Consider the following 13,490-nt stretch of genomic DNA (forward strand, 5'->3'; position numbering starts at 1 on the left):
CATATATTAGTTTTTACCTTTGTTATTATATTTTAACTAAACGGTAAAATTTTTCCATTCATTGTTTAATGCATAATAGATAGCATTGTTACTTGTAATAGACCATTAAAAAGCAGATATCAAGATATATTATTAGATAATAAAGTAGGTTATAAAAGAGAGATACACCAGGTGACTTTGTTGCATAACAAAGTCTTTTATTTCATCCAGGTATATCGTTTTGTTTTATATTAGAATTTATTGTAAAGTCTTTCATTCTGTGTTGTGTACTGTAAATTAAGTAATGCTTAAGACTCGCAAAGGCTTGGTAGATTTTAAATAAAAGTTTGAAGAGAAAAAATACTCCTAGGTGTGAAAGAGAAACTTTCGGGGGAAGAAAGATTTTGGTCTTTGCTAAATTGATTTCGCACGTTTTAAAGCAATTCATCAAAATAACTAATAAGTAGGCAAACGTAAATATCAAAAAAATATTACCAACATTAGTTTTGCATTTTCTTAATGAGGGCTTCCAATCGCGAAAATCAGTTCTGAAGTCCCATTTTCGTTTCGCGAAATATACATATTAAAATACCGAATAACATGTAAACGAGATTAGTTATGAACAAATTTTAAGATTGCAGCGAAGTAGTGCATTATATCGTTTGTTTACCAGCATTATTTGCAAACTTAGTTTGTCTATAATGTAATCATAAAATTTGGTAATAATATGAGAAAATAGTATGTATCTGCACTGGATCGTTTTAAATGAACTAGATACACTAGGTAGCTTTTAACATGATGATATGGGTAGCTGACTGGCTGGTTAGCTTATAATAAACAAACGTGAAATTGTTTACGTGAAATTGTCCAAGTTGTTTATCAAAGTTGGTGATCCTGCGGGCATATATCCTTTATCTCCAGTTACTGAGTGTACCTTTTTTAAGCAAAATATGTAAAAATAACATTAATTAGGGTTGTTAAGTTAACATCATAGTCAATAAAAATATGCACTTACAATTTACATATTCTAACTTTTTTGTCTGTGCATAAAATACCCTCTTTATAACTGTGTGAACTACTCTTTTTTAAAACTGCCATTAAGTAAAACATTTTGTAAATAAACATTTTGCTAATGCTTTCTTTCAACTTGCATGTAAACAACTAGCATCTAAAAATAAGTTCATAACTTTCATGCTATTCTGCATTTTCGCATGCATATTTCGCGGAACGAAAACGGATATGCAAATACGTCTAAAGGGTTTTTCAGGGAGTGTGACTAAGAGATAACAGTTTACAATTGGTTTTATCTCAGTATTTACTTCCGTCACTACATAGACACATGTAAGGCGTCTATTACAAACCTTTTTTATACGGCTTCTTTTTTAGAGTATCTAGTTACAGAGAAAGCCATGTTCAATAAAACAATTTCCACAGATGAAATAGTTTGCCTTAACATCAAGTTCGTGTTTTCCATAAATGGTGGATATGCAGTAAACATCTACATCAACATCATTCTTCAATTCATCATCAATTTCTCCAGTTGTGTGTTAAACACACTTGTTTCAATCGTTATTATACGCCAAAGAAAACTTCGTACACCTTCAAATGTATTGTTACTAAACAGTACAATCTCAGATACTCTACTTGGGTTGACGCACCTCGTTTTTTGGCTGCCATGTTTAATAATGGCGCTTCATCAAACTCATTCTTGCTTCTTATTTGTTGCTTTGAACACATTGGGCTATTACTGTGGCACGATAAGTTTTCTCAATACTGATCTGATTGCAGTGGATCGATACATAGCTATATACAAACCTTATTACTACAGCGAAAACATAACTGGAAATTTAAAAGTATATGTTAAATTTATTATATTCCAGTGGATAATAACTGCAGTATTGATAGGATTAAGCCATCTGACTCCAAACTTTTTAATTATACTTATAAGTGCTTCCATTTCAATTCCCTTCACAATCAGTTGGTGCTCGTTTGTTTACACGAAGGTGTTTCTTACAGTAAAGGAGTTAAATAACCGTGACCGAGCAACAAAACGACATTTAAACCAAGAAGATACACAGAAAATGAAGGAGATACGATTAGCAAAGATCACAGCTGCAATGATATTAACTGTTTCTGTTTGTTTTACACCACTCTGGGTGATGAGCGCTTTATGGTTAGTGGAAAAGATGAAATTTTCTCCTTTTTTGTACGCGCTGATATTATGGGCTTTGGTACTGAGTTCACTCAAATCATTATTGAACCCTCTACTAATTTATCTGACAATAACTGATATAAAAAAAGCTATCAAAAAAACTTTTTGCAAACACAGAAAGATCGGAAGCAGATACAATAGCAGCAAGAGCATCACATTACCGCCATCACCACAACCACAACCACAACCACCTCACAATAGCAGCAATAAAACGACCACCACCACCACCTACAAAAACACAAAACAAACACTAGATGCAACATAACAGTACGATCAACAATAACAACAAAAAAGCAAGAAAAAGAAAAGTTTTTTATGTTTATGTGATGTGATTTTTTATGAACGATGTTTTAGGCAATTGTTTACGAAGATTTAATTGATTTAAAGACGGAAATGCAGCATAAACGCCTACGGATTCAACCATGGATATTATGGTCATACCTACCGAAAAATACAGTTTATTGACTGGAATAAAACATTTGTGCAGATAGGAAACATTGAAGATTGGATTTCCAAGTAAAATCGAATAAAAAATAAATTTTTAACTGGCATGTGTAAAAAATATAAATACATAATAAAAGCAGCTGGAGGACTGGGGACATTATAAACAAATATGGTAACCACAAAGATGGCCACAAGTAATGTAAATTCTATAAAACTGTCATCGGAAACAACTTTTCTAAAAACAAGTCATAAGAAATCTATAGAATTATTTTACATTACATTACGACTGCCTCTTCTTATTCAGTATCTCTTTGATTCGCATATCATTTTTGTCATAAGAATTGTGAGTCGATTTATAACCCTGGAAAGTGTCATTATCTTGTTTGATGGATGTTGTAATAATGCAAATGATTTTTTTATAGAAAATGTGATTATGTGGTGCTGGATTCACTCCGCAATTGCATTTTTGATTTATTCTTATACTGCCAGACCTTTCGAACAAATAATTTGTCCCGATTTGAAGTAAAAGATATCGTTAATAGCAATTATTCGTCTACCACTTTGTTTTTCGCTAATTAATTTTCGCGAATCAAGGAACCCTTTTCGCGAGGTCAATTTTTCCTAATTACCAGTTTGAAATATGTCGTGCGGATTACTATTTGCAAATCGACATCTAAAAGCTCCGCCATAAAATATGTCCAGCTTAAATTTGCATGAAATATTTCTAATCTGGCACCTTCTTGATAGATAAAATAATATGTTAAAGTCTTAAACCATCTTATATTCCCTTCGCAGTATACATTAACGCGTTTTCAAAAAACCTCCGGCGGCTGGTGTCGTACATGCTGTATCACTGCTGTATACACAGTCATTTGTTTGTATCTACAATTTTGTTGATATCTCTTATTGCTTACAATTTGCAAAAACCAATCTGCGTAAAACATGCAAGAAGTACTAATTTGCGAAAATTTATCTTTGCTACATCACGAAAAAAAAATGCGTTAGAAACTAACTGTAAATCTTGTTGGTGTTAACACTTTAGTTGGATATTTCTGCTACACAATAATAAAAGTCAGCAAAGGAAAAACAAAAGTAAGGAAAAAAACAATTTTCTACAAAAAGATAGGTAATGTTTTCGATGTTATTATATACACGAGGATATTTTGTACAATGAAGATAGCGTTAACGACATTGATGAAAAACAGTGTAAGATACGCCATCCATTCGCGCTCAGCACACCAGTGGCGTTTAATGTTGTGCCCATTCTATTGTCTTTAAATCGATTCCTTCTTGAATCATCTCCCACAGCGGACTAAAAATAAACACAATTAATATTTTAGTCCTTTGCTTGGTAGCATAGCTTAAAAGACTTGTTGATGGAGAGGACAGACGTTAGGTAAAAATAATGGAGACAGAGAAAGATGCTACGATCTGAGGTCTAAAAACGAATTTTGTACATGGCGTAGTTTTTACTGTGAAAACAGTTGATATCAGTAATTTCAAGAATGGTTAGAAGTCTATAAAATAACAAAGACAATATTAAAATCATAGGTGCTAACCTCATCTCACGCAACCTGTTCACATTATGAATACACTTCTCCACGGTGTAATCAACTTCTTCTTGTGTTGTGAATCTTCCAATACCAAACCTTGAAGAAGAGCAAACACGTAGAAATATAAGGTAAATTTTTATCAAGGCACATCCGTGTCCATTTTTAACAGGGATGTTTCACCCCAATCAAACATCCAATCATGGCAGCGAGTAAAATAGGTGTAAATCATAATAAAATTGAACATCACTATTTTCTGTTGAGAATGGACACGTAGATTTGACATGATCAAGGTTCAACTATATAAACGCGCTATTATTATTATTGAAATTATTTACCCAGGATAGCCTCTTCAGTTCTTACTGGTTCTGCTATCAACGATGGTCCTGCAAAGGGGTCCTAGCGCATTTAAATCTCCCATTTGAGCTACGAAAGTCGTGCAAGCACAGCAATGGCTCACTAGACAATCGTGTAAGATATCAATCCTATTCTCATGGTGAACGCTAAGCAGAAAGGATAGATTCACACTTTTATAGTCTCTGGCATGACTCGGTCGGGGTTTGAACCCAAGACTTCCCGCACTGGAAGCGAACGCTCTACCAGAAGGCTACCAGTCAGTGATAACTATCTAAATGCATCCCTAACATATTACAGCACGTAGTGCAGAGGGTTGTCTGCGGCCCCGTTTGTTGTCAGACAGTATGTCAGCGATACCCGAAGTAGTTCTAGTTTAATACGACGTAGAAACATGTACTGAAGAACAAACAAAAAAAGGTTTCATCGCATTTTTACCTGATGGAGGAGTGGGCCATTTCATCGTCAGCTCCTAATGCTCGCAGCACGTAGGATGGTTCCAACGAAGCTGATGTACAAGCGCTATAAAAATAAAACGATGTTCGTGAGAAACAACAACTCCACACAAGGGAGCTATTGAGATTAATCTAAGCAAATGTCTGTGCTTACGCAATTTGACATGTTTCAAAGTATGGCAGTTTGTAATATTGAGAGGTAATACATGCAAAAGTTAATAAAAGATTCGAGCAAAATACATACCATTGTTTTTTACATCTTATTAGTTATTTGATAACTTAATTTTAAATAATATCCAAATTTATACTATAAATCCTGTGTCAGCATAATCTGATCGTTTAAGTAAGACGCTTTTAACACACTAACAACAATTGGCGAGCAATTAGCGAAATAATCACCTTCCTGAAGACAATGCAATATCTTTTAAAGCCATCAGTAAACTCTCTCCTTCAATGCACGAAAAGGATAGATTGACACAACCTGGATACGTCATGTCGGCGTCACCATTGCGTACGACGTGATCAATCTTTGCCATAATGCCGTTTATTAATCTTGCGGAAAGATTTTCTACGTGCTTCCGATCGTACTGAAAACAAAAGCGCACAATAACTTCTTTTTAATAATAGCCTTATTCTGTTTAAAATGCTTGCGCACAGCATCATTTTGGAATGTACTCGCAACACCTAAGATTTAACGGTTTTGTTTTTTTCACCGCTAGCGCATTCTAGACCAACCACGAAGGCCGATATTAATAAATAGTAAATCCAGAAGTTTCTTTCGCGGCTCTAAACATGCTGATGAAGGAATACAAAACTATCTCAGCCACCATGACTACGGCCGTTATTAAAGCTGTGGCGTAGACGTTGGTCAGCCTGTTTTTGTTGATGTTTTAATATGTTAGGATAAATATATTGTCGTTTTTTAGCCGCATACAAATATTAGCCAGAACAGAAAATAGCAGCCAAAAATTAAAAAACATTAAAAAACTTTTTCGGGGATTTAAGTCAATTTTGAATGCATACCAATTTTGACAAAAATACTAATATGTTAGGATAAATATATTGTCACGTTTTTTAGCCGCATACAAATATTAGCCAGAACAGAAAATAGCAGCCAAAAATTAAAAAACTATTAAAAAACTTTTTCAGGGATTTAAGCCAATTTTGAATGCATACCAATTTTGACAAAAATACTAATATGTTAGGATAAATATATTGTCACGTTTTTTAGCCGCATACAAATATTAGCCAGAACAGAAAATAGCAGCCAAAAATTAAAAAACATTAAAAACCTTTTTCAGGGATTAAGCCAATTTTGAATGCATACCAATTTTGACAAAGATACTACACAGAAACAACATATAAAAATCTCATGATTGAAATAAAACAGTTAGGTCTAAGTAAAACATATTCAGGTTTAAGGAAAAATATTTTATCTACTTCAGAAAACTTGGGTGCACTTTTACATCGCGGTATCGAATATTCAACCTTAAATAATGCCAGTAATAATTTATGGTTATGATTAAGACTTTTTTGATAAATACGGCTTAAATTGAGGAATTTTTGTACGTCTTTTATAGTCCCCACTTGACTACTATTTAAGAAATCATATTATTGTAGAAATGACAGTGACCAACTAAAAGGGCACAGTGCAGTTATCCTGTAGGGATACATCCGTCGTGCGACGCTAGGTCCTAGCTAGTGCTGAGGTAATAAGCATATTGACTAAAATTTTTTTCGGCGTTTAGGTTTATTGTCTTACAATACTTTAAGGACTTTCGTGAGATTGATTATTCCGATAACTAGGCGTAAAAATTAAAGGAAGTTTACAATGGCGCTGTATATGGTAAAATTCACGAAACTAATTTTTGTGGTTTTAGGGAATCATAAAGATCGATTTTCTTCTTAAAAACCTTAACTTCATCTTTTCACGCCACAAATTAACGTGAAATACAGGATTTTTGTTAAAAACCCATTGCCAACTGAGAAAAAAACATTTCCGCGAATCAAAATTTCACATAAGAATAAATGAATTTCGTGAAGTTTTATTGCACAACCCCCCTCCCCCCCCCAAAAAAAAAGGGTTTAAAAGACGCAACTAAATTTCTAAAAGATATTGGCTCTACAGTGATATACAATGAACACATTTTTACAGCCTACTAACCTCCATCTCTTGCAAGGCGATTTCACATGCTTTTCCAAATCCAACAATAAGTGGCGCTGGTAGTGTTCCACTACGTAAGCCTCTACACAAATAAAAAATATAGACCAAGATTTAAGACTCATTGCTACCATAGAAAGGAAAACTGGTTGGGTATTTTATTAGGCTTTTTCAGTCTATTATTAATCGCAGTATTATTGTCGTTTGCAGGCGTATCGAACAACAGGATGCCTGCATTTAACGAAATCTCTCATGGTATAAAAACTTGGCTAGTATAAAGAGATCCTGTGATTTAATTGGTTTATGCTTTTTAAAAATGCTCTATATGGAACTCCCTGATTAAATGTAGGTGTTTCTCACTTACCTCTCTTGGCCACCACCGCTCATTAAGGGTTCTAATCGAACACGTGGTCTTCTGCGCACATACAGAGCACCAATTCCTATAACAACATTATAGCTAGAAATAAATGCATCTGCACAAGACCATATATGATAAAAACACTAGTTAAAAAGTTTGGGAAATGCGCCCTGGCCATTTCGTTAACTCCCCTATGTTGAGGGCTTGATTCTTCGCGATAACTAATGTCGCCCTTAAGTAGCTTTTAATATAAGGACAATGTTCAATGTTGCATAAACACGACAAAAGGGAAAAAACATGTGTTTACCTTTTGGTCCATAAATTTTATGCCCACTAATAGATAACAAATCGATATTCATCGCATTTACATCGACTGGTATCTTACCTACAGCCTGAAATGAAATCATCAAATAGAACTACCAGATAAAAGTGATTAAACAAATAGGTTAATAAGGATCCAGATCTGATCGTTCAAACTGGATGCTGTTTTGATTTATCGTATACTTTGTGATAATGTATGAGGTGTGAATCTGCAATGCCAAGTTAAACGGAAGCTATTTGCAGCTTTTATTAAGATGCAATAAATGTAGTGGATGAAAGAGTTAAGCATTTTTATTTCCATCGCGAGTTGATGCTATATGATCAACTATATGATTAGACACTTTGAATAAATCTGAATTAAGCACAGAAAGTTTATCCGATAATTGCGGAAAATGTCGATAATAATGGGTTTTAAAAAATCTAGCACTCAGATCTGTTTTCTAACGAGGGTAAAACCGACAGAGAAACATACTTGTGCAGCGTCTGTGTGGAAAAATATTTTGTTCTCTTTACAAACTGCGCCTAGAGATAAAAAAGGTCAGTATCTTATATGACTATAGCGCTATACAATGCATACCAATCTGATCAAAGCAAAAATAATCTACACAAGAGTGCTGAACTAAATGTACGAGAATTTCTCTTACCGATCTCTTCAACTGGCTGTCTCACACCAATCTCATTGTTGACTGTCATAACAGACACTAGAGATGTGTCTGGTCGAATAGCATCTTGAAATGTCTTAAAAAAATTAATACAAATGGTTGTTTTAGAAAATTTGACCTATTTTACAAAGAAAATACTATATTTTCAAAAATGCATTTCATTAGGAACCGGGAAAATGTTTCTGCAGTATAAGGTTTTTAGTTTGTTCGTATGACATGGACGAGAGAAAGCGTTTCCCTGGACGAGAAAATACCAAGTGAAAGCGTCGATTCTTTGTGAGAATTTATTTATTTTAAAAATTTATGCTAAATCAATATTAATTTATCTGGCCTGCTGAGAAAACTTTTGTTTATGCACACTCAAGATATCTTTAGGCGGGTCAATGTTTTTTTTCTATGGATGCAATTAAATTTTAGTAGTTAGTCAACAAGAATAAATAGGTTTCATTTATGTTTTTTTTTAATTATAGATACAACAATATAATAATATTGTTTATATTCATTTACTGAACATGTTAATTTTGTTGAATCGTTTAATGTGTTGTAGCATTTGTTTACCATACCTCCCCCCACCCCCGCAAGACTATGTGCAATATTTGGTCTTTCCGAATAAAAATGTAAAAAACGTTGAATAACATTCGTGTAAACTAAAAAAAAATCCTTTTAAAAAATGGGGATTAAAACGACACTACGTGCTGCCAAATTAAACGCAAACAAGAAGCCCTGGGGGCTCTAAGAATTTCCGCGCGCTACCAAAATATTTGATGAAAACCTGCTAATTCGTTGTGTTATTGTGCTAAACATTCGAAGGAATTTGGTGCATGAACCTCTGAAGATAAAGCCCATCAGTGAGATTATATCTTACAACAAACGCAAACAAAACGAAACGTGTCATAATAAACTCACATTTTAAAAGAAATTGCTAACAAAAAATACAGCCTATCATTCATGGTTGAAAGTCTTGCGATTGAAACGTTTATGGTCTTAAACGGCATTAGTTGACAAAAAATCAAAATTTTTTCAGCATACTTTTTTAATTAACTGTGTCAATTTTTGTCGAAAATAAAGCAGTTTAACTTTTTGGATAAATTTTGGCCTGAAATGACATTTAGGTGACAAAAAATCAAACTTTTGTACAATCATCATTTTCGGCATACTTTATTTGTTAACCGTGCCAGATTTAGCCGAAAATGAAGTGGTTTTAATTTTTAGACCAATTTTGGCCTAAAATGGCATTTAGGTGACAAAAATCAAAATTTTGATGCCACCATTATGTTCAGCATACTTTTTTTGTTAACTTTGCCAATTTTTGTTGAAAATGAAGTAGTTTTAATTTTTGGACCAATTTTGGCCTAAAATGACATTTAAGGTGGCAAAAAACCTAAATTTTGATGTCACTATCATGTTCACCATACTTTTTTTGTTAATTGTGCCAAAATTTGTCAAAAATAAAGTAGTTTTAATTTTTGGACCAATTTTGGCCTGAAATGAAATTTAAGTAAGAAGAAATCAAAATTTTGATGTCACCATCATGTTCAGCATACTTTATTTGTTTACTGTGCCAAATTTTGTTAAAAATAAAGTAGTTTTAATTTTTGCACCAATTTTGGCCTGAAATAAAATTTAAGTAAGAAGAAATCAAAATTTTGATGTCACCATCATATTCAGCATACTTTATTTGTTAACTGTTCCAAATTTTGTTGAAAATAAAGTAGTTCTAATTTTTGGACCAATTTCGGCCTAAAATGACATTTAGGTGACAAAAATCAAAATTATTATGTCACCATTATGTTCAGCATACTTTTTTTGTTAACTGTGCCAAATTTTGTCGAAAACAAATACTAATTTTAGCCTGAAGCGTCAATGCTAGACTTCCCAATAGTTAAGGAGCTTGGGTACGAAGTTACATCTGTGACGGACCAACGTGAAATCCCAGGGTCGAGATTTTCTCAAAAAATGCTCCGAAAGAAAAAAACGACGGTTTTAAAGAATTTCCTACGCCTTCGGGCGCGGAAATTCAAAAAATAGATGACTGGTGCTTTTTGTTGTTACTTTTTTCTTTGAGTGGTCCAGAGGTCACACCGGCTTTGAATAAGGTCTTATTCACAGTCGGTCTATTTTTCTTTGATGTGCAAATAACTTGGCATTAATAATACTACTTAAAAAATTAATTTTCACAATTTCGCAAAAATCTCTCTAATAATAGCCGTATTCCGTCTCTCTGTTTGTGCGTCTATTGTCTTTTTGTTACAGAAACACGAAATGCGATATATAGAGGACGGGTGACCCCGTGGAATTTTCCACGGGCCATCGACTAGTTACTAAAAAGTCGGTATTCGCGAAATTAGACAAAATTAATTCTCACGATTTTATTTTATTTTTTTAAAATCGATTTACACAATTTTTTAAGGCAAAACCTTAGTGTTATTGACTTTACCATCTATTTAACATAAATTAAATGATTTTTGTTTCAACATCGATTCAACACAATGTTCATTGGATCGTAACATTTTCTGCGTCACTGTCGCATAAATATTGCATTAAATGTTGCACTCGTTTGACCAACGTTATGAAATAATTTAATAAAAGATGGATATTTTTTTGGACTTACCGAGAAAACTTGTTAAAATCGAGGTTGTGTACAATGGTGTTCCGTTTTACGTTGCATAGTTCAGTATATTGACTAAAAAGTCGCGTTCACACGACTTTTTTTTTATTAATTTACCAAAATATCTTGGCAAAAATGCTGTTCGCACAAAATAAAGGTCACCTGTATTTGCGTATTTTGATGACACTGAAAAACTAGCCTTGTTGTTATCGATGTCAAATTTAAACATTACAATTATTTTAGATCATATAATAAAAAGTAAGAGGGTCGGTCTAGAACTTACTTTTAAATCAAGCACTCCATTTGATTTCACAGGTAGATATGTTACTTCAAAGCCATCACCTTCCAAATATCGGCATGAGTCCAATACACATTTGTGTTCCTAGGTGGTGATACAAAAGAAGTGAATTCTAAATCCGTTGCAATGGGTTATTCTAAATGTTTTAAAGTAACATAAAATACACACTGTTTGTGTAGTGATGATGTGTTTCTTCTTTCGTCGATTGAACTTTGCAACACCCTACAAAACACAAACAGAAAATTAAAATAGAAATAACTAAACCTAAAAAGACACCATCTACGGTTTGGTGTTTGATCCCAACAACTTTTCAATTGGAAATTTCATGTGGAGTTCTTTACATTTTTACAACTTTCGTTATGTGAAACAAGCCAGAGTAAAGTTTTTTTAAAGGCGTAAATAGAATAGAATTCAAGAAAACACAAAACATTAATTTAATTAAATAGAACAGAACTCACTTTCACAGCAATATTATTAGATTCAGTAGCTCCACTTGTAAATATGATTTCTTTTGGGTCAGCACCAATCAACTTTGCAACATGCTAAATACACCAGATTATTATAATCATGCTCATAACACATGGTAGACTTGAAAGCGTAAACATATACAAAGAATTTTTTAGGCATGCTTCTCTTGGGTGGAGAAAGAAAACAAAAATTGATGAAAAATTTACATTTAAAACCACCCATATCAGAATCAAATTTGATGTTTGCACTAAAAAATGTGTGTCGTTACAGTATCGTTGTTTGTCTACTTGTTTTAATTATGTTGTCATTAAAAAATTTGACATTTAAGACACACAATTTTAAAAATTTGAGACACCCAAAAACGTTTGTGCCTGTAAAAGTTAGTGTTTTTAATACATTGACAGAGACATAAAGCAGGTAAAAGCACTGTCGTTCAAATCTCTCCTTTCTTAAAACATTGCATACCATAAATGGTTAATTATTTTAAAATCTGACTTTTTTAGGTGGGCGCTTATATGGTAGGAGTGATAAATCAAAAGGGGCGGTGATAAAAGAATCACATTTTTTTGTTATGTAAAAACTTTCTTTTTAGGTAAATTGTAATGGTCGTAAAATATAAAAACAGAAGATTATGTAACAAGTATAAATCACATGTCCCGAGTGTTAATATTCATGGGTAAATTCCCTCTGCTTGGATGAAGTAATAAAGAACTGCTTAAAAAATAGATATAAAAGTTTGGACATGAAATTTCATGCTGTAGATGATTTAAAGAACACAAAAAACATTGTTACCTCTCGTGCCGTTTCTACAGCCTCCTCTGCTTCCCATCCATAAAAATGAGTTCTGGAGTGTGGATTACCATACTGTGAAATGGAATAAGGTAGCATGGCATCTAATACCCTGGGATCCTAAATGAATCATTTGGAAAGAATTATATAAACATTGTAAAAAAATGTAATCATAAAGTACCTCCAACTAGAGTTGCCTACTACCAAACAAGAGCTGTACTTATGAAGTTTCAAATCTTTCTAGTGTCAGGTTGATATTACCATGGCAAACATTAAAAAAAACACAACATACCAATGGTGTTGTAGCTTGTGCGTCCAAATATAGCGGTTTCATCTCAAATTGATTAACTTCTAAAAGAAATTAACGTAGAAAATTTTTCTTTTCGTAAAAACAGTTTTAGCCTTCTGATCATTTCTAAAATGTAAATATGTTGCAACAAGAAGAAAGTTAAATTACCTTTCACAGCAACAGCAGCACATTTTTGTCCAACATGTAATTCTCTTTGCGGTTGTCTTGACTTAAGCACCAAACGCCATAAACATCGAGATCGTTGCATGATTTAATATTTTTCACTATAGGATATGTAGACATTTTCAAGAAAAATTAATAAGAGGTTTTAATTGTGGGAAAAAAAAGAAAAAGATGTTTGGGAAAGAAAATTTCAGGTACCTTAATTTGTGAGTTTCACGACATTTTTTACGCAGTTTTTGTGTAATCCTTACAGCTAATACAGCTTAACAATTTCTTAAAAGTTTTCCTTATAAACGGATCATTTTGCATGGCTGATTGAAGCTTAAAAACTTTAACAATTTTAGATGTACGTCAATCAA

General features: G+C 33.1%; 2 protein-coding genes across 3 annotated transcripts; one reads left to right on the forward strand and one right to left on the reverse strand.

Moving 5' to 3' along the window:
• Positions 1-1,269: 1,269 nt before the first annotated feature.
• On the forward strand, positions 1,270-2,457 carry LOC130614522 (rhodopsin-like). The gene has a single exon (XM_057435949.1). The coding sequence runs from the start codon at positions 1,389-1,391 to the stop codon at positions 2,454-2,456; it is 1,068 nt and encodes a 355-aa protein (XP_057291932.1). The 5' UTR covers positions 1,270-1,388; the 3' UTR covers position 2,457.
• Positions 2,458-3,743: 1,286 nt separating this feature from the next.
• LOC130613758 (cysteine desulfurase, mitochondrial-like) lies at positions 3,744-13,273 on the reverse strand. Of its 2 annotated transcripts, none has more exons than XM_057435097.1 (15): positions 13,117-13,273; positions 12,952-13,010; positions 12,663-12,779; positions 11,861-11,944; positions 11,571-11,624; positions 11,388-11,486; positions 8,479-8,572; positions 8,307-8,356; positions 7,821-7,905; positions 7,520-7,595; positions 7,159-7,240; positions 5,394-5,581; positions 4,978-5,061; positions 4,195-4,284; positions 3,744-3,947 (listed from the first exon to the last, which is right to left on the reverse strand). In XM_057435097.1, the coding sequence occupies exons 1-15, from the start codon at positions 13,214-13,216 to the stop codon at positions 3,884-3,886; spliced, it is 1,326 nt and encodes a 441-aa protein (XP_057291080.1). In that variant the 5' UTR covers positions 13,217-13,273; the 3' UTR covers positions 3,744-3,883. The 2 variants fall into 2 exon arrangements, with proteins under 2 accessions (XP_057291080.1, XP_057291081.1); XM_057435098.1 differs by having other exon boundaries at positions 12,952-13,007; positions 13,117-13,255.
• Positions 13,274-13,490: the final 217 nt, after the last annotated feature.

The sequence above is a fragment of the Hydractinia symbiolongicarpus genome, chromosome 11 (genome assembly GCF_029227915.1).
Source record: "Hydractinia symbiolongicarpus strain clone_291-10 chromosome 11, HSymV2.1, whole genome shotgun sequence".
In the NCBI taxonomy this organism is placed as follows: domain Eukaryota; kingdom Metazoa; phylum Cnidaria; class Hydrozoa; order Anthoathecata; family Hydractiniidae; genus Hydractinia; species Hydractinia symbiolongicarpus.

Excerpts from the sequence above, each read along its gene's own strand:
- LOC130613758 (XM_057435097.1), bottom strand. The coding sequence starts at position 13,216 with ATGCAACGATCTCGATGTTTATGGCGTTTGGTGCTTAAGTCAAGACAA. Across the intron at positions 11,945-12,662 it reads CTGTAGAAACGGCACGAGAG|CATGTTGCAAAGTTGATTGG; the intron begins GTAACAATGTTT and ends TGGTGTATTTAG. Across the intron at positions 8,573-11,387 it reads ATGGAGTGCTTGATTTAAAA|ACATTTCAAGATGCTATTCG; the intron begins GTAAGTTCTAGA and ends AATTTTTTTAAG.
- LOC130614522 (XM_057435949.1), top strand. The coding sequence starts at position 1,389 with ATGTTCAATAAAACAATTTCCACAGATGAAATAGTTTGCCTTAACATC.